This window comes from Rousettus aegyptiacus, unplaced genomic scaffold, assembly GCF_014176215.1.
Source record: "Rousettus aegyptiacus isolate mRouAeg1 unplaced genomic scaffold, mRouAeg1.p scaffold_m13_p_10, whole genome shotgun sequence".
Lineage (NCBI taxonomy): Eukaryota > Metazoa > Chordata > Mammalia > Chiroptera > Pteropodidae > Rousettus > Rousettus aegyptiacus.
Genome location: NW_023416285.1, coordinates 71,769,430 through 71,797,002, shown reverse-complemented (window position 1 = coordinate 71,797,002; position 27,573 = coordinate 71,769,430). Strand labels below are relative to the sequence as shown.

Sequence of the window (27,573 nt, the reverse complement as noted above, 5' to 3'; positions counted from 1 at the left end):
TGAGACCTTTCCTGACCACCCTATTTAAATATGGTACACCCCACCTGTATACTGGCATTTCTTCTTCTTCCCTGCTTTATTTTTCTCTACATTACTTATCACTATCTTAGTGTTTATCATGTAACACAGAATTACCATATATTTATTTTATTATGTCTCCTCCACAATGTATGCTTCATTAAGACAAGAATCATTTTTTTTTGCATTGCTAAAAGCCAGTTCCTAGAACATAGGCAAAGAATACACAACTGAATGCTTGAACAAAATCCATTCTAATTTGTTAAACAGAAAAGGAATTTTTTAAAAAAAAGGATATTTGGTAGCTAAAAATATCTGAAAGGGGGGGGGGAATCAGGCTTGGAAGGCACAAGATCAGAAATGGTGCAGCTTCTTATTGTAATTTCCATTGGACACAGCCATTAGTATTGCTGGGATACTTTCCTGGATTTCTGCCTTTGACCTCTGAAAACCAGATTGTGTCTTTGCCTTATATCGCTTCCCTCACCAAAATATATTTCATAAAATCTCTTGCTATTCCCATTTTTTCCCTTCAAATTGAAGCCTCTCATAGATTTCTAATGGTTGGTGAGAGCCTCTGTCACATCTGTGGGCCCTAGCTGCAAAGGAGCCTGGAAAAGCAAGTTCCAAACATCTGTTTTGGGGAGGTAAACCCACAAGGTGGGAAATTCCCTAGATTTTGGAAATATGTTAAAAATATGCTGGAAAGCCACACAACATAAATGTTCTTCACTAACTCTGAGTTCTAATATTAAAAAAAAAAAATCTCAGGTCAGAAGACCTGAATTTAGTTAAAAAATGAATCCAGAATTTGTTTCCAATAGCAACTGTTAAATAATCTGTCTGCTTTCAAATGTATACTTCTTGATTCCTGACCTTGGTTGCATATTTTCTCCTTGACATCCTGGTAATTAAGAGCAAAAACCCATTGCTTGGAGGATGGTTTCCACCACAGACTTCTACTTCTTGGCTCAGGGTGGGGCGTTGGAGTGACTAAACAACTTGATGCTTTCTTTACTTATTGAAAAGGAATAAGAGTATGAGCCCATTATTAGAAACAGCAGCAAGGGTATAAAATATTGGACTGTTTCAGAGCTCACCTGTTACCATGAGAACCATTGTAATTAACAGCTAGGTCAGTGAGCAGCCTGCTGCCCAGTTGAATGGTATATTAGATTTTATGACTAGTCTTGATACCATTTAACCACTCTTTCTATAACCAATTTTCCTTTCTTTCTCTTTCTTCAAGTACGGAACAGGAATGACTCTGCTAAATTATCATATGTTTAAGGTTAGAAATCACTGTCATTACTACATAATTCAGTTGTGGAAATAACATGTAGCAGATTCTATGGTGCAAGTTAATGAATAATTTTGTTTTTGTACTCTGGCCTTTGATTGCAATTCATTTGTCAAAGCCATGTGGATTTGGTGACTATTCTTTCGATGTTTTTTAAAATGTTTTTAGGATTTTAAAACACATCTTTGCTGCTTATTTTAAAATTTTATTTTGTTTAGTTCTTTTCTATTTATTAAATTCTTCCATTTACCCCTATTCTTTGGAGAAGTCTCATGGCTCTTAATGGTCTACTTCTGTTTAAGTATAAAGAGAAATGTGACGTTATTCAATTGATTTATTCGTTATTGTAAAGAAGCCAAAGCTACGGTCAGGCTTGTTTACCATTTCATTGGCACAATTTACGCCTCAGCTTTCCAAGACATGTTTTCAGCTTGTTACAAACCATGCTTTGGCGTCCTCTCTCCAAAGCTGGCTCATTAACCAGGAAACGGGGCAGAGACAGGTTCTTTTCCTCCAATATCAATTCTCTGTAGCTGTTTATGTCCAGAGGTAAATATAACCTAGCCAAAATTAATATAGAATTGACTCAATTCAACCTCTTGAAAAAAAGGATAAAAGGAAAGGGCTGGATATTTTTAGAACAAGCAAATTGGTGTAAAATTTCAAAGAAACCTGATATATAAATATATATTATGTCAGACAAAAGTATCTATATATATACTGATATCAGACAAAAGTATTTCCAGCAAGCTACCCAAAGACAAAGAAAAGGAACATTAGAGGTGTTAGGAAAAAGAGTAGTAAAGTTGATGGTGGCAAAGAAGCTAAAATGAAGCATGTTCATACTGCTGAAATATTTGGAAGATGGGTTTACAAGAGACTGAGAACAAAATAGAGCAAGATTCTATCCCTGTTTATCTTTTTACTTTTCCATCCTCACTTATATAGATATTTAAAGCAAGAAGATGAGGAATATTGCTCCACATTCCTCACTCCCTGATTCCTAACAGTGATGCTGAAGTGGGGAAGTGGCTTCACATATGGACAGAGCTGGTGGATGGAAAAAACTGTCAGTATTAAGATGCATGCATAAGGATTTAAGAATTAAAACACACTCACACATTTGGTAGAAGCTAGTGGACATTGTCTTTAATATGTAGTTCTGGACTGTAACTCTGAAAGAAGCAGGGTTTCTCAATAGTGCCACTACTGACATTTTGAGGGATATAATTCTTTGCCATAACAGGCTATCCTGTGCACTGTAGGATATTTAGCAGCATCTTTGGCCTCCACCCACTAGATGCTAATCGTATCCAGTTGTGACAACCAAAATTTCACCAAATATTGCCCAAAGTTGCCGCTGGTTGAGAACCACTGCTGTAAAGGCAATATGTTGTGGTTAGGCTGGGGAACATGGGACCTTAAGCTAGGGCAGGCAGGGTGAAAGGCTGGAGAAGCAGAATTGGGAAGGGTACCTATGGAAAAATGGGAGGAGATGGTGGATGAGGAAATTGAGTGGAAAGCTGAGGACAGAGCATGTAGATTCACAAAAGAGAGGGAAAGGATCCTAGAGGCTGAGATAGCCTTTTAGGGATATAAGTAAAAAAAGTCACTTAACATTTAAGGAGAAAGCCTGGTTCCTCTTTTAAAGGTGGGGTTGGCAGTTCAAGAAGGAAAATATGCAATACCTTAACTGCCTGACTATGGTAAGGTTGCTGTCCCTTTCTGTAGATCACTGTGGTTTATCTAGCTCATTGTCACTGAGGATGTATGAGGATCCCAAAAGGCCCCATTGAGGAGAAACTCAATCCCAAGCAGCCCCCCTGTGTTTTAGTAGCTCCTTGCAAGACTTACTCTGTCAGCTGATTCCCATCTGGCAGTGGTGAACTACATTTATTTGATACATACATACCTCTTGCCCCATGTTGTAGTGTTCCATGGCAAGTCTACAGACCTCACTTTCATTTACTCTCTGATTCCAACTCTGAGGTCTGTAGGATCAGACAAGATCCAAAATCTGTATATCGCCAGAATTGTCTCTGGCTCCTGTATTAACTCTCCCGAATGCTTAAAATTTCCTCCAAATTCATAGCATTGCTGCAGGTCAACATATTTGGTAACTAATCAAACATCCAAATGGGGATGGAGGTATCAGTCCCTCTTTTTCAAGACACCCCAAAACTTTACAAGTACTGTATTAGGTACAAATTTCCTAAAAAGAACATAAAAGATAACAACTATTAATGAAACAAATACATAATTTGGACAAATAGACAATTTAACATTAAGAACTTCCTTTCATAAAATGGCACAACTAAGAAAATAAGACAACCCAGAATGGAAAAAGGTATTTGTAATACATATGTCCAACAAAAGACTTGTTTCAGAATATATTAAGAGCTCATACAAATCAATAAGAAAAATATAGACAATTTAAAAGAAAGGTGAGCAATAGTCTTGAATAGGATATGAACAGGATATCCAAATGGCCAAATCAAGGAAATGCAAATTAAAATCACAATTTCATACTACTTCATAATGGCTAAAATAATAACAAAAAAAGATAGGAGCAAATATTGGTACAGTGTGCAAACAGAATTTTTGCACACTGCTGTTGGGAGTACTAGTACAATTACTTTGAAAACTGCTAGTAACTGCTGAATCTGGGAGTTTGCATACCCTATGACCGGTTATTTCAGACCTAGGAATATATCCAACAGAAATGCATATACATGTCCATAATAATTTGTAATAGCCCCAAACTGGAACTACCTAAATGCTTATCACCAGCAGAATGGATAAATTTTGGGATACTCACATAATGAGATCCTTTATAACAATGAGGATGAACACAACAATGTGGATGAATCCCACAAACACAATGTTGAGATAAAGAAGCCAGACTTTTTCAAATATTCTGAGTACATAATGTATACTTCATGCATATGAAGTCTGTATATCACCGGATTAATCTATGTTGTTAGAGGCAGGATTAGTGGGTAGGAGGGTAGTGTCTGGAAGAGAGGCTTCTGGGAAGGTGGTAGTGCTGGGTACTTACTGGTGTACAGTGTTCTTCACCAGGTAAAATTCTTAGAGCTGTGCCCTTAATATTTGTGCCTTCTGTGTTATACTACAATAAAAAGTTAAATATTGAAAAAATTAGAATTTTTCTTGGCACCCCCAACTATGGATTTGGGGAAAAAATGCTTCACAAATGCTGCCCTCCTCAAAAGTACCAAATCCACACGCTCTCAGTCTCCACCTTATTTCTCAACGCTATCAAACAGTTAAATCTCTCTTGCCCCCCAGGAGTATTTAGCAACTTGATTTTCCCAGCTGTAATAACTGTAATCCCAATCTTGTTCAATAACCTCTGAGGAAAAGAGTGCGTGTGTGGTGGAAACTATTTATATATAAATTCTTCTCTAATTTACTGGAGACCTTATTATGTGAAACAGCATTTTGAGGGTTAAACAAGATAAGAGCATAATCCACTTTATTCTTCAAACTTATTTGGCAAGTCAAGGTTTTTGGAGATTTATCAAAATTAATACAGTGTCTAAGTCAAGTTATAGCCCAGCTATCAGGGGAAAGGAGAGGAAAACACAAACACATGATGAAAATGTACTATTCACCAGCATTGTTATACACATCACACAGCTGTGTTATTAAAATTATTTTAACCCTGAAAAAAATGCATTTTAATAGTTTTTTTAATCACAAAAGGAATATTCCCCTAAGAATTAGAAATACCAATAAACAAGAAAATTAAAATCCTATTGTACCTAATAAAAATAAATTCTAAGAAGCTTTGATCAATTTTCATTAAAATGACAGTTGAAACCAGGGGCTACTTTAAGAATCCAAAGCATTTATGTTAGCATTATAGCAAAGGTTAATATTTACATAGTTACCATAAAATTAGTTAAGACTTTATATATTTTATATCATAAAGTTGAATTTCTGTTCAAATCTGGTAATTAGATTTGAGTAACCTTGAGGTTATGGCTATTTATGGCAGCTTTTTAAAATGTTTGACCACTTAATGTTTAAACTATGTTTTAAAGTTAAATTTGCTTACCAATTTTGTGATAATTTAATTACTATGACTTCATTAATCTAGTTGTACTTAGCACAAAAGACTGTTGATTCTCTTAAAATTAGGAACATGCTAATTTATTTCCCCTTGAAATAGTTATTGTGTAGTAATACAGTTAAGTGACTCAGAGTAATTTAAAAACAAACCACTGTGCACTCCAATTTGTGCCAGACATTGTTTTAGTCCCTTGGAAACAAAACACAAGATTACAGATTCAGGATGCTTATTTTCTATTCTGAGATAGAAAAAAAAAATAGATAATTTCAAATAGGGGTAAAGGTCTTTAAGATATGCATACAGGACACAAAGGCAGAGAATAACCAGGCCTACTACAGCAAGGGTGGTCAAGGAGTCCTCTCTTAAGTTGAGCTAAGACCTGAATGAACAGGTCAGAAATAAGCAGTTAACGCCCTGGTTGTAATTGTTACGGTCTCTTTCTCTCCAGGACCAGATTGATTCCTGTTTCCATATCTGTACATTTCCGATTACGCAGACAAATCCTGAATTTATAAAAGTGTTATTCTATTGTATTACAGACCAGAATCTGAGGTTCAGAGGCTAGTAGGGCAAGTAACTGATTTCGAAGTGAGCACTTCCCTTCACGGTGTTAGGTTCACAGTGGTGTTACAGGCGAAGAATGATGTACTTTAGTAAAGGTTCGGGGAGTACTGAAAACACGTTGGCATGCGTTAGGGCTTATCTGGGAAGGCTCCGGAGACTCAGAAGTGCCGCCTCCTTTCATTTCCAAAATAAGGTCCAGGTTTCAAACCCAGAAAAAAAGAAACGGAGACCCCAATGGCTGTCACTTCTCCTAAGTTTTTCTTGGCTGTTAAGCTGCAAACAATTTGTGCGATAACGTCAAAGCAAAGCGTAAAAGTACGGCGCTGGCGAAGAAAGGAACACCTCCTAAACTTCATTTGCAGCCACGCCCTCCCTACGCCACCGAATCCTGCTCGGAGGATGCAGTCTTGCGACTCGCGCTGCGCGTTACGTCACTTCCGCTGCCTCCGAGGCGGACGTCGCTAGATAATGCTGCTGTTTCCGGATCACTGAGGCCGCCCGCGGCGGCGCAGGCATTAATGTTTGCTGGTGTTAGTCTATGGAGTCAGTTGGTGGCGGCGGCGAGGAGGCTGGAGGCGGTGACCAAGTAGGGGCCTTAGCCCCGCCAGGATGTTACCGGGCTTGGCCGCCGCCGCTGCGGCCCACAGATGTAGCTGGTCCTCCCTGTGCCGGCTTCGTCTGCGCTGCAGGGCGGCGGCCCGCGTCTCCAGCGAGCGCCAGGGTGAGTGTCCCAGCCCCCGCGCTGACTCCGCGGGAGTAACGGCTGGAAGACCAGGCCGGGGTCGGCGCTTCGTTTCAGACAATACGCCTATGCCTTTTCTCCAACCTCAGAACCTTTCCTGCAGGTCTCCGCCTTTGTATTTAGGGCCGCGCAGCCCGCAGGGGCTTCTGGCTGGCCTTCCTCACCCTGGTCTCGCCTACGGTTCTAGCAGAGCCCTGGCGGAAATTTGCGAGCCGGGTCACGTATGAGAAGCTGACTACATTTTACCAAATAGAACATGATGTGCGCATCGCAGGGTCTGGTGGTGCCTTCCCCCGCCGCCCCCAGCAGTGGGAAATGACTACACAAAGTTGCAGGGGCTTTTCAATTCACTGACTCACCTTTATTGAGTGCTTTTGGCTGAGTAGATTTTCTCGCCCTACTCCTTTCTCATTCCCAACTTGTTTTTTAAAATTTCTTGAGGAAAGCGGTGGCGAATGCGTGTGTGTGTGTGTGGGGGGGGGGTGCTATTAAGGTTTTCCGAATCATTGTTAAGAAATAGGGATCGACCATCCCACATTGAGTGAACCCAATTTTGGACCGAAAAACCAAAAAGAACTCTTAGTTCCGTTGAACATTTTTTTTTAGTGAAAAAGTGTCTATCAGAGCTGTAACCCAGAAAAAGTTGACGAGAATTTTTATCCCTTTACTTCAACATTCTTTTTTGACTCAATTTTAAATTGTCCGACAGTTTCCAAAATAACGTTGAACTGTAAATTTTGTTCAGGCTTACCTCCGTTTTGGCCATAACTTGGCATACCATAGCTTGCTTGGCGCTTGAGAACTGAAAGGAACAATGAAGGGGAAACTGAACCAAACTCACCCCTAATCTAATCCCCGAGATTCTTGGGGATGCAAAGAGTATTTACAGAAAAATTCTCAAAATTTCATGTTTGAAAAAACTTGTGACGTGTTTGTGACCTCGCAATAAGTTGGAAGTTGTAGTCAAGTCATTCAAGTTCATAAGTAATATAGACTGCAATGCCTGTGCTGTGCAAATAAGAATATATTCGTATCTTTTATTTGCAGTAACTTAAAAATTGGTCCTTAAAATTTCAGAAGGGTTTTAATTTTAACAGCATGTTCTTGAGGTTTTTTGGTGGTGATGGGAAAGTATAATTGTTGAATTTTCCTGCGTTAGCAGTATAGCAACTTTATGAGCCAAGTGGTTATACTGTACTCCAAAATACCCAAGTAAACTATAGCATGATTGCTTTTATTAACCAAGCAATTTCAGCATTTTACACTTAAATTAGGTGTAGTGGTTTTTGAATTTAGGCTAATCTGCCCTTCGAGTCTTGGTTAAAAAAAGGAGTTGAAATAGTGTAATTTGTAATCCCAATTCTCTGTAGCTGTCATTATGTCAAAAATTGTGTGCTCTTTGATCCATCCTTTGTGGGAGAATTTGAGGCTGGGAAAAACTTATAAAGAATAAGCAGAGAAAACTTGCTTTATTTGCATACTTAAAAATGAGAAATGCCAATTTGTCAAACTAACACTGAAAACATTTAAAGGTGAAAAGGAAAACTATTTTAGAGCAGCATTGTCAAAATATATATATATATATATAATGTGAGCTGTGTGTGTAATTTTGAGTTGTCTGATATCCGTATTTTAAAAAATAAAAACAGATGAAATTACTTTTAATATATTTCATTTAGCATAGTGAATATATTCCAACATGTAGTCAATATAAAAATTATTAAGATATTTTACATCATTTTGTACTACATTTTTGAAGTCTATTGTGTATTTTACACTTACAGCACATCTTAGTTTAGACTAGCCACATGTCAGGTGCTCAATAAACCTTGGCTACTATATTGGATAGTGCAGTTATAAAGTTAGTATCCCAAATAATAAAGAATTTTTACAAACCTATGCACATTCCAGTAAAAAGTGGGCAAAGGAAATGAAATGAATGAGTTGTTTTATTTCTGGATAACTTCAGGCCTAGAGTCAAACTTATACCCTAAGTCTTCCAGAGGTCAGTCTCTTTACTAAAGAAACTATTTCAGTAGTTTTTTCCCCAAAATTTCTAAAGTACTTACATGGTAAAAACTAAATCAATATTATACCTATTATTAAAAAGGTTACTGTAAATTTAAAACACATAGTAAGTTGAGTAGCATAGCAAAAGCTTTTTGGGCCCATAAAGCAAAAATTGTTTTTCATAGTAGTATTTACCACAGCAAAAACTGGAAACAGTAGAATGATTAAGTTATGAGAGGTCCCTGTATTTTCTTTGTGTATTCAATAAAAACTTCTAATAACATGGAAAAACACTCATTATAATATTGCATGAAAAAAAAGCAAAAGATAGTACAGTATGATTTCAACTATTGCAAATGTGGCTGGTGAAATATCTGGATTATGCATAATTTTTACTTATACCTTTTCTTTATTTTCAAAACAATGCCTAATAATTAAAAAGTAAGAATATTTCCATAGCAAAATTACTTCTAATATTATTACTGCTGATATTAACACACTATCTCTAGTTTACTTTTATATTTTCAGCTAGTCAAAAATTCAGGAAAAGTATAACCAAGACCAGGTAGTTCAACCTAGAAGACTATTGCCGATGTGATTTTTCTCCAGAAACAGAGTAAGCAACAAGGAATCCTTTTTTTTTTTCTTTTAAGTAAAGAACATGAGATGTTGACAGCGTTCTGCACTGCTCTTGGCATATATCTCTATTGCCTTACTTAACTCTTGTTAATATTTGCTTAGAAAAAGTAAAAACAGCACTAACAATATCTAATATATTAAGGATTTCTCAAGTGTCACCGTTCTTTACCTATATTACCACAATTTATAATTTACATTCCAAAACATGTCAAAGCCATGTAATTCTCTCCATCTCCGTTTCCAGCCGTTATAGCACAACCACAACTTGTTTGCCTAGATAACTATAATAACCTCTTAATGATCTTATTCACACACTCCCCTTTCCAACCCATTCTTCACAGAGTAGTCAGTGATATTTTGAAAACATTGCCCTTTTATTTTTAAATCTATGGCTTAAAAAGCTCTGATACCTCTCAGACCTCATTTTATACCCTACCACCACCACCCATCAGGCTCCTCACACCCTGGCCCCACAGCTTGCTCAGCAGGTTTCTTTCTGCTCCTGAATACTATTAGTCTGGTGTTCAGGGTTCCAATTTGCTGACCTCCAAAACACCATTCAACTATATGTCCCAAACAGTAGTAAGCAATGAGTAGTAAATCCTTTAAACATATTTCTGTGCTTATTAGTGAGTATAAAACACATTTTTATTGGCTACTTGACCTCTGGAAGACTTAGGGTATAAATTTGACTCTGGGCCTGAAGTTATCCAGAAATAAATATTCCAAGCTACAAGAAATCTGTTTTGAGTTATTGTTATTAACCTAAGCAACATACATAGTAGGCAGAATTGTCAGTTTACATGGAAGAAAAAGTGTTTTGTTTGTTGTTGTAGTCTGTAAAAAGAAGGCCAAATTTCCTCTGAAAACTAGAGTTTGTGGTAGGCGACAAACCAGATTAGAGAGAGAGAAGTAGTGATTAGTAGAGGTGGTCATTACAAAGGCACTAACAGTAAAATAAAAGAGAAAGAAGAGTGATTATTGTGATACTGTGACTCGACTAATAAAGACATCAATGGCTCTGCAGTTTTGATGAACATCCCTTATACTTATAGCAATAAGAAGATCCTTGTTCATGCCCATAGAACGATGAGTACCAAACTTAATACTAATCTTCGGTATGTAGCTTATTTTAAAAGCCACCTTGAAGAAAGGGTATTAATGGTGGGAAATATATTTTACTATCTTTCTGCCCCCTAGAATTAATTAATAAACTCATTCACTTATTCAACAGATAGTTATATTTCTGCTGCTATGTTAGGTACTATATTTTATTGACTCAAATGTCCTATGTATTTTTAGAATATAAAATGTTAAAGGTGGTAATGTGTTCTGTAAGTTCTGTGCAATTTTCGATCTTGCTTTAAGGCCAAATGTGTACTTTTAAAGTTTCCGATACCTGAAATTCTACTAAAGTGAAAAACTAAGGACCGTTCAAAACATCTTGCAAGGAAGCTATTAAAGATTACTAGGATAGTGTCCAAAGGACACAGGAGTCAATTTGAGGAGACTACTAGCCAAAAATGGGGCCATTTTAACATTAATCAGGATAACGATTAAAATGGATTGAAATACATCAAATAGTGTTTAAATCTATGAAATCTTAGTGATACAGGCACACACAAATTAAGGTGTCACTACTGCAGGATGGTAAGTTATGAAGTCATTTTGAGAACTAGTAAATAAAGGGAAAGAATTAAACATTTAGCCTGATTTTCCTGTATGAACTATACTGCTAGGTAACCAAATAAATGAGGGGTTATTCTCTTTGTAGAAGTATTCTAATAAATGAAGAAGTGACAAAGTTAAAATATCACCATTTTGTACCTAATGAATAAATGGTTCTAGGCGTTGAACAACAACTTATGCTATCACAAATGAAGAGACAACCAAATACTATGTAGCTACTGATGAAAGAACTATCACTACTTGTTTTCCTAATAAATAGAACCAGAATTTGGATAAGGACTTTAGATCCATCAATTTTTGAGACATATAGAACAGGATAAACTACACCAGCAAATTAAATCAGCAGAATTTAGACTGGAAAACTACCTGGACAAAATTTTAGGACAACTTGGTTTCTGCTCCAGAAGGACTTTCTGTAGCTTAAAAGAGACTTAAAATACATCTTAGTCAATTGCAGTATGCAGAGGTTATTAGGATCAGTTCACACACAAAAACATTGTAATGTTTGTAACAAGTGGAAATTGGAAATTGATGATATTAAGGAATCTTTTTCTTTTTAATTGTAATGGTGGTGTGGCTATGTTTTAAAAAGTTTTTGTCTCAATACATACTGAAATGTTTATGAATGAAATAAGTTTGTGAGATTTGCAGCAAATTAATATAGAGGTGAGGAGATAATGGTGTAAGTAGAGATGAGACATGGTTGACTAAATTGATAATTGTTGAGGGTGGGCAGTTTGCAGGTTTGAAATTTTCTGTAACGTTTTAAAATCGAAGGAGAACTTTGAATTTTTAGACTGGAGTTATCTCTCTTTAAACATTTTAACACAATCTCTATAAAAGCATTTCATCAGTCGGTGAAAAAGTGTCATGGCATATTGTCTTTGTTATGTAATAATCACAAAAGATATTTTGAGTAGGACTGACAAGTCAGAACACCAGTGGCAATGGTGAAAAAGATGCTTTCCTGGAGGTTGGGTTTCTTGGAAGTATTTGCTTTATTTTAGCTTTTGCTTCACTAACTAATTTTGCCTGTAGCCTATATATTTTAATATGCAAGAAGATACATTGTTGTATTTGCTTTACTCACCTTTTAAGAAATAGAAGCAAATGACCAAAAACATACTGGGCCTTCAATAATTATTTGCTAAATAAATGAAAGAGTAAGTTGACATCAGGAAGTTTTTCAAAAAAAACAAGTTCCAAGCCTGAAACTTGAATGAATACTTCAGTTCCCTTATGTTCCTCATGCTTTTCAAAATATTCTCAGCATTTACAATAACTTGTATTCCTGATTAATCCTCTGACCTATTAAAAAAGTTTTTTTTTTAAAATATCCGAAAGCATATTTACGTGTACATACAGCAACTAACATTTTTGTAAGATTATTATAGTCTACGGCCATGCTACCCTGAACATGCCCGATCCCATCTGATCTCGGAAGCTAAGCAGGGTCAGGCCTGGTTAGTACTTGGATGGGAGACCACCTAGGAACACCAGGTGCTGTAGGCTAAAATAATTAAATAAATACAATTATTGTTAAGCATTTAGAAAAGTTTCAGCTCAATTGTTTAACCTGCCACGCTGGGAAAAACTTAATTATCTCTAAAAATATTTCATTAGTGCACCTAAAACTTTAGAAAATAAATTCTATCTAGACAGGGTTTTCAAGTTTTTTTTTAGAAAGAAGAATTCTCAGTACTCATAAAAAAGAGAAGGAAGTGTCACATGAGAGTAGAAACAGACAGATTTGCTTTTCTACCGCTTTGGTGGAAGTGTGGAATATATTTTTCTTTTGTATTTCAGCCCTCTGAAGCCCACAGATGCAGCAGCTGAAGTGCTTCATAATTAACCTGTTCTTCCCTCAATTGAAATTCGGAGGCATTTCACCAAATATTGATCTAATCTGATTTTTAAAAAAATCAGTGATGGTATGAGTGACTGATTAATATAATTCACTTACTGACTGTGAAATGAAAAAAATTTCAAACTAGCAGAAAGGACACGGTAATTTTGAGTAGTTCAGTACATAGGACTTTTACGTACAAAGCCCTCCTGAGCTACTCCCACCTTAAGAATTCTGTATTTTGAAAAGTACATTAAGCCAGTATTTTTTTTTGACATGCAACCAATATACAAAATAGAGTATTATATGCCAGACACTTTTCAGTCAATAATATGAATGTTTTTCTAATTTTATATATTTTTAAAGTTTTCATATTAGTAAATTCACAAATTAAGAGAAAATAGGAATATTATTCTTATTTTTAATTTACAGAATTTAGTCCCTGTATATCCAGGGGCCAATTGAAATACCTCCAGTGGAGAAGATGGATTGGCATTTTATATTTGGGTATCTTCCAGTATGAAAGTTTTACTGTTATTCTGTAAAACTATTCTTATTCTAATCATAGTAGATATGTTTTATTGGGTATAAAAATCCTTGTTAGTTTTTTTGAAATTAAAGTGTTTTTTTTTCTTTTAGAATGGCAGAATTTAATGATGTTTGGAAACGTTTCAAACATGGTTCCCAATAGTCAACCATGCTTTTGTACACTGAGTCAAGTAAAGCTGTACTCTACAAATGTTCAGAAAGAAGGACAGGGATCACAAACTCTCAGAGTAGAAAAAGTACCATCGTTTGATGAAGCAGGTATGTGTAAATCTTTTAAAATCATTTTTTTCCTGTATACTGGAATAGTTTGTGTAAGACTATTTGTACCTATAAAACATTTTTATTGGTATTTTTCTACAATTCTGGAATTCTATTCTCCGTTACTATCCCTTCAAATATCTTTTCCCATTTCTCTGTTTCTCTTTTTGGAACTCTAATTAGAAATACGTCATGTCTTCTTGCTTTATTTTCCATGTCTCTAAACTTCCCTCATTTTCTGAGTCTTATATTTTTATTTCTGTCATATTTTATGGCCCAAATTTTGGATTATTTCTTTAAATTTGCCTAATTCACTAATTTCCTATTTAGTTACCTCTAATCTGCAGGTTGATACATATGTTGGGTTTTAATTTCAGTGATTATATTTTTTATATCTAGAAAGTATTTTTCACCTTACTTGGTTGGTCTCATGTTCCTTGCTTATATTTTCAAACTTCCCTTTTATTAGCCATATTAAATATAGCTATTTTATATTCTAAGACTGAATATAATGCTATCTGAAATCTTTGGGTTCCCACTATATTATCTTTTTTCTCTGTTTCTTGCTCTCACTCACGGTGCCATATCTGTATGTTTTTTAACCAAGAGTTCATTTTCCATGCAGTTTTATATCTTGGAACTATTTGATGTCTCTTTGAATTGAGAATGTGGCCCTGCATAGTTTTCTTTTGCCTCAGTTAGCTGCTAAGAAAACTTGGAACCACATTTAATTAAATTCTCTGCTCCACATTTTTTTGACCATGTTGGTTGTATGAATTCTGGCTGCAGGCTTGCATGAAGGTTGACCTGTCCTTAGGATTTTCAGGAGAGTTCTTTTCTTCTCTACTACTTAATAGCAGAGTAAAGGCAGGCACGCTGTTTCCTTTTGTGTATATTATTTCTGGTTCACAGTTACACCATTTATGTAGCTTTTTTCCTGAGTATCTCTTTTAGACTTACTATCTGGAGCAGAACTACTCTTATTCTCTGGTTTCTCAGGCTCCTTGCAGCCATGAAGGTAGAAGCTCGAAGAGTATAAGCTTCAACAGAAATCACCAGGTAAAAAGCAGGCTTTGTTGCACTGCTCACTTATTCTATAGAGCAGTGATTCCCAACCTTTTTGGCACCAGGGACCGGTGCTCCAGTGAGAATCTACTGCCTGATAATCTGAGGTGGAGCTGAGGCGGTGATGTTAGTCTGGGGAGTGGCTGCAAATACAGATGAAGCTTTGCTCACTTGCCCACCACTCAGCTGCCATGTGGCCCAGTTGCTAACAGGCCATGGACTGGTACCAGTCCATAGCCTGGGAGTTGGGCACCCCTGCTATAGAGGTCCTGCTTTTACTTCAGTTTTGCCCTCTACAGAACACTTTTTTTGCTAGCTTAGCAGTGCATTTGAAAAGATTTTGTTCAGGCTGTCTAGTTTTCTGTGCAGTATTGAAAAGAAGTCTTTTATTCACTTATTCAGTAATTTACTCAAGAAGTATTTATTGAGTACTTTTATTTGGCAGCAAATGAGAATGATTCTGAATTTATAGTCTCTTTATTGCTGTAACAGAAAATTAAGCAAACAAATGTAAATTGTAGAGTAAGTACTGTGATAGGGGAAGTACTGTATGCTGCAGCAGCATATCGGAGTCTTCAGTGGTTAGGAAAGGGTTCCATAAAGAAATGATATCTAGTTAGGGATCTGGAAGAAAAGTAGGTATTGGTTTGATGAATGATGGAGAAAGGAAGTAAAATTGCAAAAGTCCAAGGGATAAAACTTGAGGTAAACAGTAGTCAAGATGAGGATCTTATTCAGGAGTTCGGACTTTGTTTTGTAGGTAGTGGAATCTATTGGACTATTCTAAGTAGATAAGTGCTTGATCAAATTTAAGATTTTAGAAAGATAATAACTAGTTGCATACTGGAAAACAAATTGCAAAGGAGGCAGTGATACAAATGAGGGTCTAGACCAGGCTAATGGCAATGATGTTTTTAAAGGAGTAGATGAACTCAGGAGATTTAAGAGCTGGATATTAGGGCTTGGTGATTGAATTTGGGGGAATGAAGAGTAGAGTCAAGTGAAGGACAGTGCCTGGTTATGGATTAGGTAATTATGGAGTTGATTTCATTGGCATCTAAAATTAGGAATACCAAGCTATTGAGAGTGTACCTCAATGAGAAGATTCAGTTTTGAACATCTAAATTGTAAGTACCTTGGAGATATCTTAACAGATGACTAGTAGGCAATTGGGTATAATACAGGCATACCTCGGAGATATTTTGGCCTCAGTCCAGACCACCGTGGTAAAGTTAATATTGCAATAAAACTAGTCAAATGAATTTTTGAGTTTCCCAGTGCATATAAAAGATATTTGTACAATATGCAGTCTATTAAGTGTGCAATAGCATTATGTCTAAAAAATGTGTTTACCTTAATTAAAAAATACTTTATTGATAAAAATGCTAAGTATCATCTGAGCCTTCACTGAGTTGTAATCTTTTTGTTCGTGGAGGGTCTTTGCTTGATGTTGATGAAAACATAATGTCTGTGAAGTGCAGTAAAGCAGAGCACAATAAAATGAGGTGTGCCTGTACGACGCTGTGAGACATCATCATCTCTTGGCTGGATTACAATAACCTCCCTTGGATCTCTGCTTTCGCTCTCTAACTTGCTCATTACGTTTCAGCCAAACCTTAGAAAATACTAAGGGATTAAATAGTCACGGGGATGTGAAGTATAGCATAGGGAATGTAGTCAGTAATACTGTAATAACTGTATACAGTGCCAGGTAGGTACTAAACTAGTCAGGGATCACTTGTCTAACCACGATGCCATATACCTGAAAGTAATATAAGATAATGTTAAATGTCAACTCTAATCGAAAATTAAAAAGAAAAAAGAAAATACCAAGTCTGTTCTCATTATGGGGCCTTTGCTGTAGTTGCTTTCTTTTTCCAAGGTATACTTCATCTGGCTGACTAATGTTGGTCATTTACATCATAGCTGAAATGTCAGCTCTGCATAGTCATTCTCCCCCCCACCCCAGTCCTGAGATTATTTTATTGCGTAGTCATTCTTTAATCTCTCAAACTAAAGTAACCACCCAGTTTTTAATATTACCCTAATTTTAATTCTTTCTGTAGGTTGTACTTATTATTGACTTATATTTCAATATTTATTTCTTCACCTCCCACTTGTTTGCAAGCCCAATGACAGCAGGAACCTCAGTGCCTAGAGAAGTAGTTTGCACATAGTAGGGGGTTTAATAAATATTTGTAAATGAGTGAATGTGTAGAGTTCTAATCTAGAGATACAAACTTAAAAAATATTAGCTATACCCAGGTGGTAACTAAAGTTCATGGGTGTCTTTGAAACAGTGCAGGGAGAGTGCTCAGAGTTAGGAGATAAAATCTAGTACAAATGCCCAATGAGTAAGGACAAGCGGAAGTAGAGGAGCCTGTGAAGAATACTTGAGCAGTTCACTGAGGAGAAAAGGAAAGTATAGTGTCAGAAGAGAGGGTTTGAAGAAGAATAAACGTTTCAACACTTTTCTTCAATGGAATGTCTTTCACGGGGCATGATTATAGTTTCCTTGAGAAACCTGTATTCTGTTTATAATGCCTGTTTTTCATCTTTTTGCCTAAGCCCCATCCTTTTGGGCTTACTGTTTAGTTTTAACCAATTTCTTTTCTTTGTGATAGAGAACTGCTGGGGTAAATATTGATTAAGAGTTTTGAGAATGAAGGACTGTGTAGTGCAGTGAGTCCCTAAGTTCTAGAAGTAAGCATATTTATTAGATCATAGAAATGGGAGAAGAAACAATGAAATAATTAAGGGTAAACTATGTTATGCTCTTCTGAGGTATACATAGACTCAGGCAAAAATATTTAAAGTTGGCTCCACTATGCACAGTGCTTGAAATTGAAATGCATGAAATCCATGTTTCTTTTTTTCTCTGCTAACTGGAATAAAAATGTTAGTTTATTTTCTTATATTAGACATACATTGTTTATTGATGGCTTTATTTTGGGCTCAGTTTTTCAGAATTTGCTGAGGCCGAAATAGACGTTGTTAGTTATCGGATAGACAGCAAGTAATTGCCTGATTGAAAGATAATTTGTATGTTTAATGGTTTGAGATTTACTTTTGAATAATTCAGATCACATGATAGAGTCAGGAAAAGCTCATTAAGAGGCAGAGACTTGCTAAGGAATCTAAGTTTTTAAGAAGCATTCAGATGTTTTAAATTTCAGTAAAATTAGTTTTAATTTTGCTAATGACAGCAGATGTGTGACAAACAGCCAGGGCTTGGGCATAAAACCAAATGTCTATAGATATTCATAGATAATATCTGGTTACTTACTGAAATCATGAAGATTCTACTCCAGTGATACAGTGTAAGTTTATAAGATGACGATGTGCAAAGCAAGTATTTATATATGTATTTGAGCCATTTACTAGAACTTTTGTGATTCTTAACACTGTATAATTAGTAACATCTAGACATTTTGTAGTGAGAAGAATATCCAGAAATATCAGTCTTAGTACAATTCATTTTATGTGATTTGGCTGAATGACTGTTCAATGTCATATGTTACATTGACATTGTTATAGTTATTATTTAAATAGAAGTGTTTTTAAGCCTATCTTTAACTTACCAGTGTGCTATCATAAACTACTTAGAATTTGGTGGATAGTTATGTACATGTTTTCATTATCAAAACATAATATACCACGTTAAGTCATTTCCCCAGTGACTTTAACTGAAAAATAATTTAAGAAATATACTAAAAATTACATAAAATATTTTTGCCTTTATTTCAAAGAGCTTTACCTTTGTTAGTGCTTAGCCTTTGGGCATTTAATTTATCCATAAAAGCCTTGGGAGAAGGTGTATTAGATAAGCAGAAATTCTGATGAGGGTGCCATTGCGAATAGGAGAAAGCTGTTTTACTTGTCACTCATTGGAGTGACAGGTTAAACACAGAGAAAATTGAAGAGACAGCTGGACTCAAAAAAGGACATGCTATATCCAAGAAATGGAACAGAAAGGGCCAGGCTCTGGATTTGTAAGCAGGCACTGGCAACCCGGAGTTTGGCTTGTTTGAAGTAGTGGATTTACAAATGCTGCATGCAAAGCTAGTATTGGAGTCAGACTCACTGTTGAATTTATTCACCTGCTCCCAACCGGAGGCTGAAAGTAGCCTCGTTCTTTGTTACTTGAGGCTGTATCTTGTAGAAGACTGTGGGGAAGGGAGGCAAGGGGAAGAACTGGTACTGAAACCTGCTATTTCCTGGTTTGGAGATTGGATTGAGGGGTAGGAATTCAAACTGCCAGTATGAGGTCTGGTTCAGGACGGTAGGATCAGACTGCATTCTGGGCACTAGAGCATGAGGAGGAGAGTAAAAGGATATATCCAATTCAGAATATAATTGCAGATTCAAAACATAAAAGGAGGGATCATATTGCAATATGTAAAAGTATCAAATCAACGCATTGTACACTTAAATTTACACATTATATGTCAATTATATCAATACAAAATGAAAATAAAAAATACCTGAATCCTGATGCTAAAAAAGCCAAAAAAAAATCAACAAATATGAATTAACTCGATATTAAAATAACAGCTTTAAAATGTTTGATTTCCTCAAAAGAATTCATTAAATGAAGTACTCACATATTTTGAAACAAACTGGTAGAAATGAAATCAGAACACATAAATCTGGAAAAGGGCCAACTAACTAGAAATGTTAGAAACAAAAGTGTAATCACTAAAATAAAATAATAGATCTGTTAGTCAAGTAGAGAATTCATAAATTAAAATTCAGCTTAAATGCACAAAGGAAAGCAAAAAAGATTTTCAGCAAAATGGAAAAGCATTTTAAGAGGCATGATGCTCTAGCCTACATTTAATAGGCATTTCAGAGAAAGAGAGCAGAGAAATGATAGAGAAGTATATAAAGAGATAATGGATAAGAATTTTTCAGAAATTGAGAAAAACAGTCTTCAGAAGTACTTTGAGTATTAAGCAGGGAAAATGAAAAGAAATCCACATATTTAAAAACCAAAACCAAAACAAGAAATATCCCAACTTAGAAGAGTCCAAGAAGAAGTCATAGTACTATCAGTCCAATTGTTGCTTTTTTAAAGTAGACTTTTTATCAGTAACTATGCAAAAAACAAAGGGAGAAATAATTGAAGTAATACCCATGAAAGGGTAAAAGGAAAAATAAATGTTACCTTAGAATTTTACACTGGTCTAAATCATTCTATAGTTAAGGGAAAGTAAAAACATTTTCATATGTATAAAGATAAATGTCATTTATTACTAACCCACCCACATTAGGAAAAAAAAAAAAAACTATTAAAGTATCTATTTCCATAAGATGTGGAGTGAACCCAGAGGGACGGAAAGGTTGGTATGATATAAAACAGATAATCTAGAACAAGAAATGGATAAAATGTGTAGGTAAAATTAACTATTGTTAGTAAAAATATTAAGCCTTTTTTATATTAAGTGTTAAAATTTTAATTAAGATAGGTTTTCAGTGGTTAAAGTTTTTTGTTCTAGAGGAAGTTAGAGATGCTGAATAGTTTTGTAGATGGTTAGAAAGATTATATATGTTAAATTTTTAAGTGGAATCATTAAAACAATAGAAACAATATTATAAATTCCAAACCGGCATAGGGTGGGGGTAGGAGTTGAATATAGGAAACTGTTCTAACAGATGGCAAGAAAGACAAAATGAAAATGAAACCAAAGAAAACAGGGTGGCGGACTGAAAACAGACAATAAGATTTCAGAAGTCCAAATGTACCATTTAAGTAGTCAGATTTCATGATGTTGTGTATCATTTAAATGCATTGATGTTCTAAATATCAGTGTGCTTACTGTTCATTTGGAAACAGTTCATTTCTATTTCATTACATGTTTTCAGAAATGTGTGTTGTCGGAACTACCTCATCTGCCCAAGGACTTTGCTCTTGTGATTATTCTCTTAAACTACTACACCGCAGTTTCTCCCTTTACTTCATCATTCCTATTTCTATATGAAATGCAGCCAGTCTTTCCTTGATTTCATGCTCCTTTCCAGCTCCTCCTAAAAGTTCAGATGCTGCTTTTACTTCCTCATCTCCCATTCTCACCTCAGTCTGTTGTCTCAGTCCCTACTCTTCCTGATGAAACTGCTGTTTCAAAAAAAGTAACCTCCGTGTTGCTAATGCATTATTCACGTCTATCCTCTCCTACCCCATGAAAATTACACAAATACTTACTCATAAATAAAATATTATTTTAAACATAGAGGCAATATAGGAAGTGGTTAAGAGATAGACTAATCAGAATGACTTGGATTTCAATCTTACAGTGACTTTATGTTTAAAATACTAGCTGTATGACTTTGGAGGAAGTTATAAAACTTTGTGCCTCAGTTTCCTCATTTGTAAGATGTAAATAATAGTACTTACCTCAAAGCAGTTTTGTGAGAATTAAATGAAATAATGCACATAAAGCGCATAGTACAGTATATAGCATATGGTAAAGGCTTAGTAAATGTTAATAAACGCTTATTAATAAACTGAAATACTATTTTGTTTTTAAATGAGGATATATATAATAAGGGAAAATGTTTTCAGTGTGAGATTTTTATTACAAAATATGTAATACTTATAAAAGAATATATGCAATGTATATGTAAGTTAGAAAACAATAAAATTAACTCTTGGGAATTTACCACCCAACCTAAAAACCTTACTTTTTTTTTTTTGGTGTATTAAATCTTGCATTTTTTTTTATTTTATTTTGTTAGTTTCAAATATACAGTGCATTAGTTAGACATTTATATAGTTTAGAAAACAATCCTGCTAATTGCTGTTTTTCTCCTCCAGCTCTCCAGAACCTTACATGCTTAATCACATTCTTCTCACGTTCCCCTCTACCCTACCTATCCTTCGTGACTATCCTGAGTTTTGTATTTGCTTCTTGATTTAAAAAAAGAACTAGACTTAGACTGTTATATATACCTGTTAGTATTGCTTGTGTTTGTACTTCATGGTAATAGCTTAGTGTATGTATTCTTTTGCGATTTACTTTTTTCATTAAATTTTGTTGCTGAGATTTTTCCTAACAGTATATATATTTGGTTCATTAATTTTCATGCAGATAATTATAGCATGTACTTTTTAGGGCTGTTGTGTGAATTAAATGAGTTGGTGCATGTAAAGTGCTTAGTATAGTCTTTGGCACATAATAAGGGCTTAAGAAAGCCCTTATTATGTTTATTATTCACTGCTGTATGAGATGATGTATGAATGTAATTGGTTAGTTTATTCTCTTGCTTATGGGCATTTAGGTTGTTTACAGTTTGAAACAACAACATAATGCTGCTCCGAACATTCATATACCTCTCTTATGTCTTCAGGCAAGTTTCTGTAAGCTAAGTATCTAGAAGTAGAAATGTTAAGTCATACTATATGCTTGTGTTCAACTATATTAGATAATGCCAACGTGTTTACCAGGGTGATTCTTTTTACCTTGTGCCTGTTTATCATTCCATCAGCAGTGTATGTTCCCATTGTTCCATACTCTTGCCAACGTTGTCATAATTTTCATTTTTTGTAATCTGCAAGTTATAAAATGGCATCTTGTGGTTTCATTTGGATTCTGTTTAATAATGAAGCAGTCATCTCTTCATGTTTATTGGCTATTTGTATTTCATTTTCTGTGCAAGTTTGTTTTGTCTTCTGCCCTTTTTTTTCTAGAGGGTTATCTTTTGTTTATCTGGAGGAGTTCTTAAATATTCTCGATACTTACCTTTGTTGATTCTATTTGTTGGAAATATCGACTCCCAGTTTGAGGCTTTTCTTTTTTTATAGCCTTTTTTAATGAACAGATGTTCTGAGTTTTAATTTATTAGAATTCATCCATTTTTCCTTGTTTTGTTTGTATTTTGTTAAAAAATCTGACTCCATCATAAAAATAGTCTATATCGTTGTCTCTTAGGTGTGTAAATGTTTTAACATTAAAGTCATTAATATACCTGGAATTAGATGTTGATGGAATGAGGTAGATTCTAATTCCCTTAATTTTTTTGTGGGGGGAGGGGTGAGTTATTTGTAAAGTAGATTCAGTAACTACTTAATAGTTATTTTTTCTTCATTGAATAGTATCTCTAGAAGAATCAACAGTGTGTGTTTTTGTTTTGTTCCTTATTTTAAAGGAATACATCTAAAGTTTCACTATTGAATACAATGTTTAAGTTTGTTTTCCTCTTTAAAGGAATTCCTTTTTGTCCTAATTTTCTAAGAGTTTGAAACTTGCATGAGTGTTGAATTTTATTAACTGCTTTTTTTTAGCTCCTGAAATGATTCTTTAGTTGTTTTCTTCTAATCTGTTAATGAGAAGAATTAGTAGCTTTTAAATGTGTACTCAACATTCCTAGGATAAATCCAACTTGACTGTGATATATTACCGTTTTTATACATTGTAAGATTGTTAGCTAATACTGAGTTTATAGGTTTGTATGAAAACCACTTCTTATAAACTTTTTAAATAACTTTACAGCAGAAAATATAGGTGCGGAACTCAAAGCTCCACTTATTAAGCAAGAACCTCTCCAAGTTAGAGGTAAATATATTTTATTCTATTTTTTATTGTAATAATGTTTTGAATTAAATATATAAAATTAGTTTATATTGAGCTCTTTATAGTTACATTATTATAAGGATATAGTTTGTTTTATTTTTCTTTAAATATATTAACTATAAGGATTTATTCTCCTATTTATAAATTAATTTTCTCCTGAGCTTTACTTTGCATTTTGGTCCCAAATTTTGTGATAATTGTTTTCTCAAAAGCCCAAAGAAAGGAGTAATAACAAAAGTCATCAAGTGCTTTACTATTTTATATGTTGCTGGACAATCAGATGTCTGCATTGTGAGAGTCGGGTCTTGGTTCTTGGATGCCCCACAAAAGATTTGCATGCAGGTCCAGTGCTTGGATAAGCAAGACAGCAGGCAAAGCATCGCCAACAGCAGCGATTTTATTAAGTAAAGCAAGCAAAATACACTTGAAGAAGACCTAGTGAGCAGCTTGGTAGAGAATCCAGTGTGTTGAGAAGTTGAGGGTTGGGGTATCATATGGGTTTCTTTCTGTCTTCACCTTCCGTCCCTCCTCTGACCCTCCTACAACAAGCTGGCGCGTTGCGTAGTGTGTGCCCGTAGATGGGATGTCACACACCTGCGCTTTCGGTATTTTGAGGGTTGGCTCATGCCCAGTTAACTAATTTTGCCCATATCTTTCAAACACCCAGGAGTAAGGTCATAATAATGGTCATTTGCAGTTAACTGACCATGGGGGAAGGAGGGAGGTGCCAGAAGCCTCAAGATGTTTTGCTTTCTAGAGGCTCTGACCATGGGAAAACGAGCCGCTTGATATCTTTTTTCATACATTTTACTGCTAAACCGATGTTGGGGGCTCATTAACCCCTTTATTGTCCATCTCCCTCTGGCTCATATCTACCTATCTGCCTACCCTATCAAAAAGTAATGCGATTAAAGGACAAGTGGCCAAAGCTACAGCTTTTACAAATCCAGGTTGAGTTTGGACATCATTGTCTGACTTTCTTTCCTAGGAGAAATTGCGTGATGAAGGAATTTTTGTTTGCAGCTCTGTTCTATGAGCTATGGCTCCCATTCCCAAAGTGGCACGTTACAGGGAGGCAGTAACTCTATGATTAGGAGCACGGTAGCTTTGGTGTCAGATAAAACTGGATTCAATTTATACTCCCTAGCATGTAACAGCTATATGGCTTTGGATAGTTTACTTGACCTTTCAGAGCTATAGTTTTCTCCCTATAAGATGCTTCTAAAAATAGGACTTCTTTTGTAGGATAATTTTGAAGATGATACATAGAGCGCAATCACAATTAAGAATAATTATGTTTTGATAGCAACCATTATCATCAATAATTTGGGTTAGGAAAAGTCAACAGGGATTTCTAGCACTTCGAAGAAATTTTTAAAAAGTTATTTAAAAAAATCGTAATCTTTTAAAAAAAGAGATGTAATTCTCCTGTCTCCTCCAGAGGAACTCATCTGGATTTTGAGTTTTAGGATTATTGGAGTAAGGCAGTTGAGAGACTTGAACTCATGTGAAAGAAACCTGAACTTCTTTGTATGTTAATTTTTTTTTCAAGTAAAGTTTTAATTTTTATATTGAAGTTTATTTTTGAAATGTTTTTAGGTTATTCGTGCATTGAATTTTAATATCTAATGTTTTAAGAATGTCTTAACCTACTATAGGGCTGGATAATTTTAATCTTAATTGCTCCTTCTACTTAGTATAGAACAGAAAACTTATGAATTAGTAGTTATGGAGGTAGGATATGAGGATGGCTAGATGACAATTTGGAACAAAACACGAGTTTCTTCTTTTGTTTTGCCCTTGCTCTTCAGATCCTTGCCTATGTTATTTATCTATGTCATGTGACCAAAAGTCTCACTTTATAATATAAGGACATAAAGACCAATGTTGAGTGAAATTTTTAATTCACAATTATAATTGATGCCAATGGTGTTTTGTTGTTGATGTCTCTGGCCTTTTTATGAACACTTTGAAACTTGATAGTAGGAAAGTAATTTAATAGAAGGTGATGTTTTATCTATAATCTATAATAGCTTTCTATAATTTTTAACTGATAAAAAATGTTCCTTTTGTTGACTTCAGCTTTGTAACATTATGTGAAACAGTCCGATGGCTTTCATACTGTTTTGACTGCAATCCACATAAGAAATACAACCTAATAACTTTATTTATATACATATTTATAATTTTATGAACTGAAACAAAAGTTTTCATAAAAAGTACTTATTCTTAATTATATGCAGTACTCTTTAATTATTTTATTTTTTCATTTTATATTAAATGTTTTTTTTAACCCATAATTTGAAAAACACTGAACTGGCCTGTAATATTTAATTGAAACAAATTTTTTTTCATTCAGAACCTAAACAATTTAAGTTGTGTTAATACAGTGTAAACCAACCCGTGATACCTATACAAGGTGTCCATTAGACAGAGGGTTGGCATTTTGACATCAATTAAGGATGAGGTATGGGGATAAAAGCTAGATGGCTGCAAATGTAATTCCATTCTATTCTATTTTTGGAGAAATTTTTTTCTGATGCCATTTAGTGCGTCAGGGAAAAAAGCAGTATCTTATGGAATTCATAAGAGGCCTCAGCATATGTTCATCTTTAAATGACTTTTGTTCTGCATATATTTTATGTTTTCCTGTATTTTTGGTTTTAGTCAAGGCAGTCCTTAAGAAGAGAGAATATGGACCAAAGTACACTCAAAATAATTTTATCACTGGAGTCAGAGCAATAAATGAGTTCTGCCTTAAATCCAGGTACAGTAATTTTTTTTAAATGTGGTAATTTGATCTATTTTATCTAAATGACCATTAATTTCTTAGAATGTGTTACCTGCTATCATTAGTGTGGAAACTTTCCCATGGCTTCCTAAATTGAAGAAATACTTTTATTCTGTTAAAAAAAAATGTAAAAATTGTTTGCTTACTAAAATAAATTGAATTATGCTCCAGCATGAGCAATTTCAGTCTTTCTGAGCTTTTAAATTCAAAAAGGCAAGTTTTTGAAACCTCCATGTCACACAAGATTTTAGGAGCTTACTGTTATGTTCACATCTGACAGAATTATCAATAATAAGAATATTTGCATATTTTTATGTTTGACTTTTAAAAGTTTTGCTTTTTTGATTAGCAGTATTGAGTAGTCAGTCCTAATTTAGTTAGTACATTTATATTTATATTCCATATGTGGTTTCTGTTGAATATAAATTTTATTTTCTAGTCTTTTGTTATTAATTTTCTTGTAATTATAGAGAGTTATTGAGATTATATTTGTTGCATATTTTAAAAATTCCTTTGTGTGTTTAACTAGAAAAGCCATATTTATGTAGAAGATTTCTTGGCTTTAGAGATATCAGATATGATCGACCCTTTTCTTCATTCTCCCTCTTGGCCATATCCTTTATAGTCCAATATCAAGAAATAAGGAATCCTATCATTGATTTAATAACTTATATTCCGAGTAAAATAATACTCAATTATAGCGTTGATGTAAAAATATATTCTATTTCATTTAGTTCTCACAAAATTTTTGTCAATTAAGTTTGTTAGGTATTGCTGTCTTCACATTACATCAGCCAGGAAACATTATAAAGATGTTAGTGATGACCCACCTCATTTAGTGAGTCAGTGATAGGAAACTAGAATAATCTTTTGATACCTGGTCCAAACTTTGTTATTAGTACGTGATTGTTGGTTTTTGAGTTTTTTAAACTTCAGGGTTAATTTTCAGAACTTAACAAAATTCCATAGTTAACCACATTTTAATTTATAGGTCTTTTCATCCCTGTTACAAAATTGTCTTAGGAACACCAATAATCAAATAAATATAGAATGACCGTTTAGCGGTGACTTGATGAATACATAAACTTTTCCGAATTTAAGAGAAGGGAAAAATTATTAAATAGTGTGGAATTGACATGTAATCTTTATGACTTCATACCTTTGAATGGTATTAACACTTAATATTAATCTGGATGTAAACCAGCAGGGCTGTAAGTTTTATATTTAAATTCTTAAATAGAGAGATTGTTGTGGCGTGTTCAAATCTAAGACCCACAGAGCCAATTGAGATGAATTACGAGCCTGTATTAGCTGGCGAGAATCAGCCCCTCCCACCCCACCCCGAGCTTCCAGAGGAGGCAGTTTATAAAGCCTAGAACTACATCAAACAAGAAAGCAGTTTTACAAAAGCAGAAATCGGCCATTAGCATATCTTT

At 34.7% G+C, this 27,573-nt stretch overlaps 1 protein-coding gene and 1 non-coding gene across 3 annotated transcripts in view; both read left to right on the top strand.

Moving 5' to 3' along the window:
• Positions 1 to 6,442: 6,442 nt before the first annotated feature.
• SLC30A9 (solute carrier family 30 member 9) overlaps positions 6,443 to 27,573 on the top strand; it is a 73,382-nt gene continuing 52,251 nt past the window's right edge. Inside the window, exons 1-4 of one of the 2 annotated variants that reach the window (XM_016160746.2) lie at positions 6,444 to 6,699; positions 13,544 to 13,711; positions 23,266 to 23,328; positions 26,014 to 26,113. In XM_016160746.2, coding sequence (XP_016016232.2) covers positions 6,588 to 6,699; positions 13,544 to 13,711; positions 23,266 to 23,328; positions 26,014 to 26,113 — 443 coding nt within the window. In that variant the 5' untranslated portion in view covers positions 6,444 to 6,587. Of the gene's footprint in view, positions 6,700 to 13,543; positions 13,712 to 23,265; positions 23,329 to 26,013; positions 26,114 to 27,573 lie in introns of both variants that reach the window. The other variant, XM_016160747.2, reaches the window with a different exon arrangement.
• LOC118608718 lies at positions 12,452 to 12,570 on the top strand. The gene has a single exon (XR_004953176.1). It is a non-coding gene; the product is annotated as a 5S ribosomal RNA (ribosomal RNA).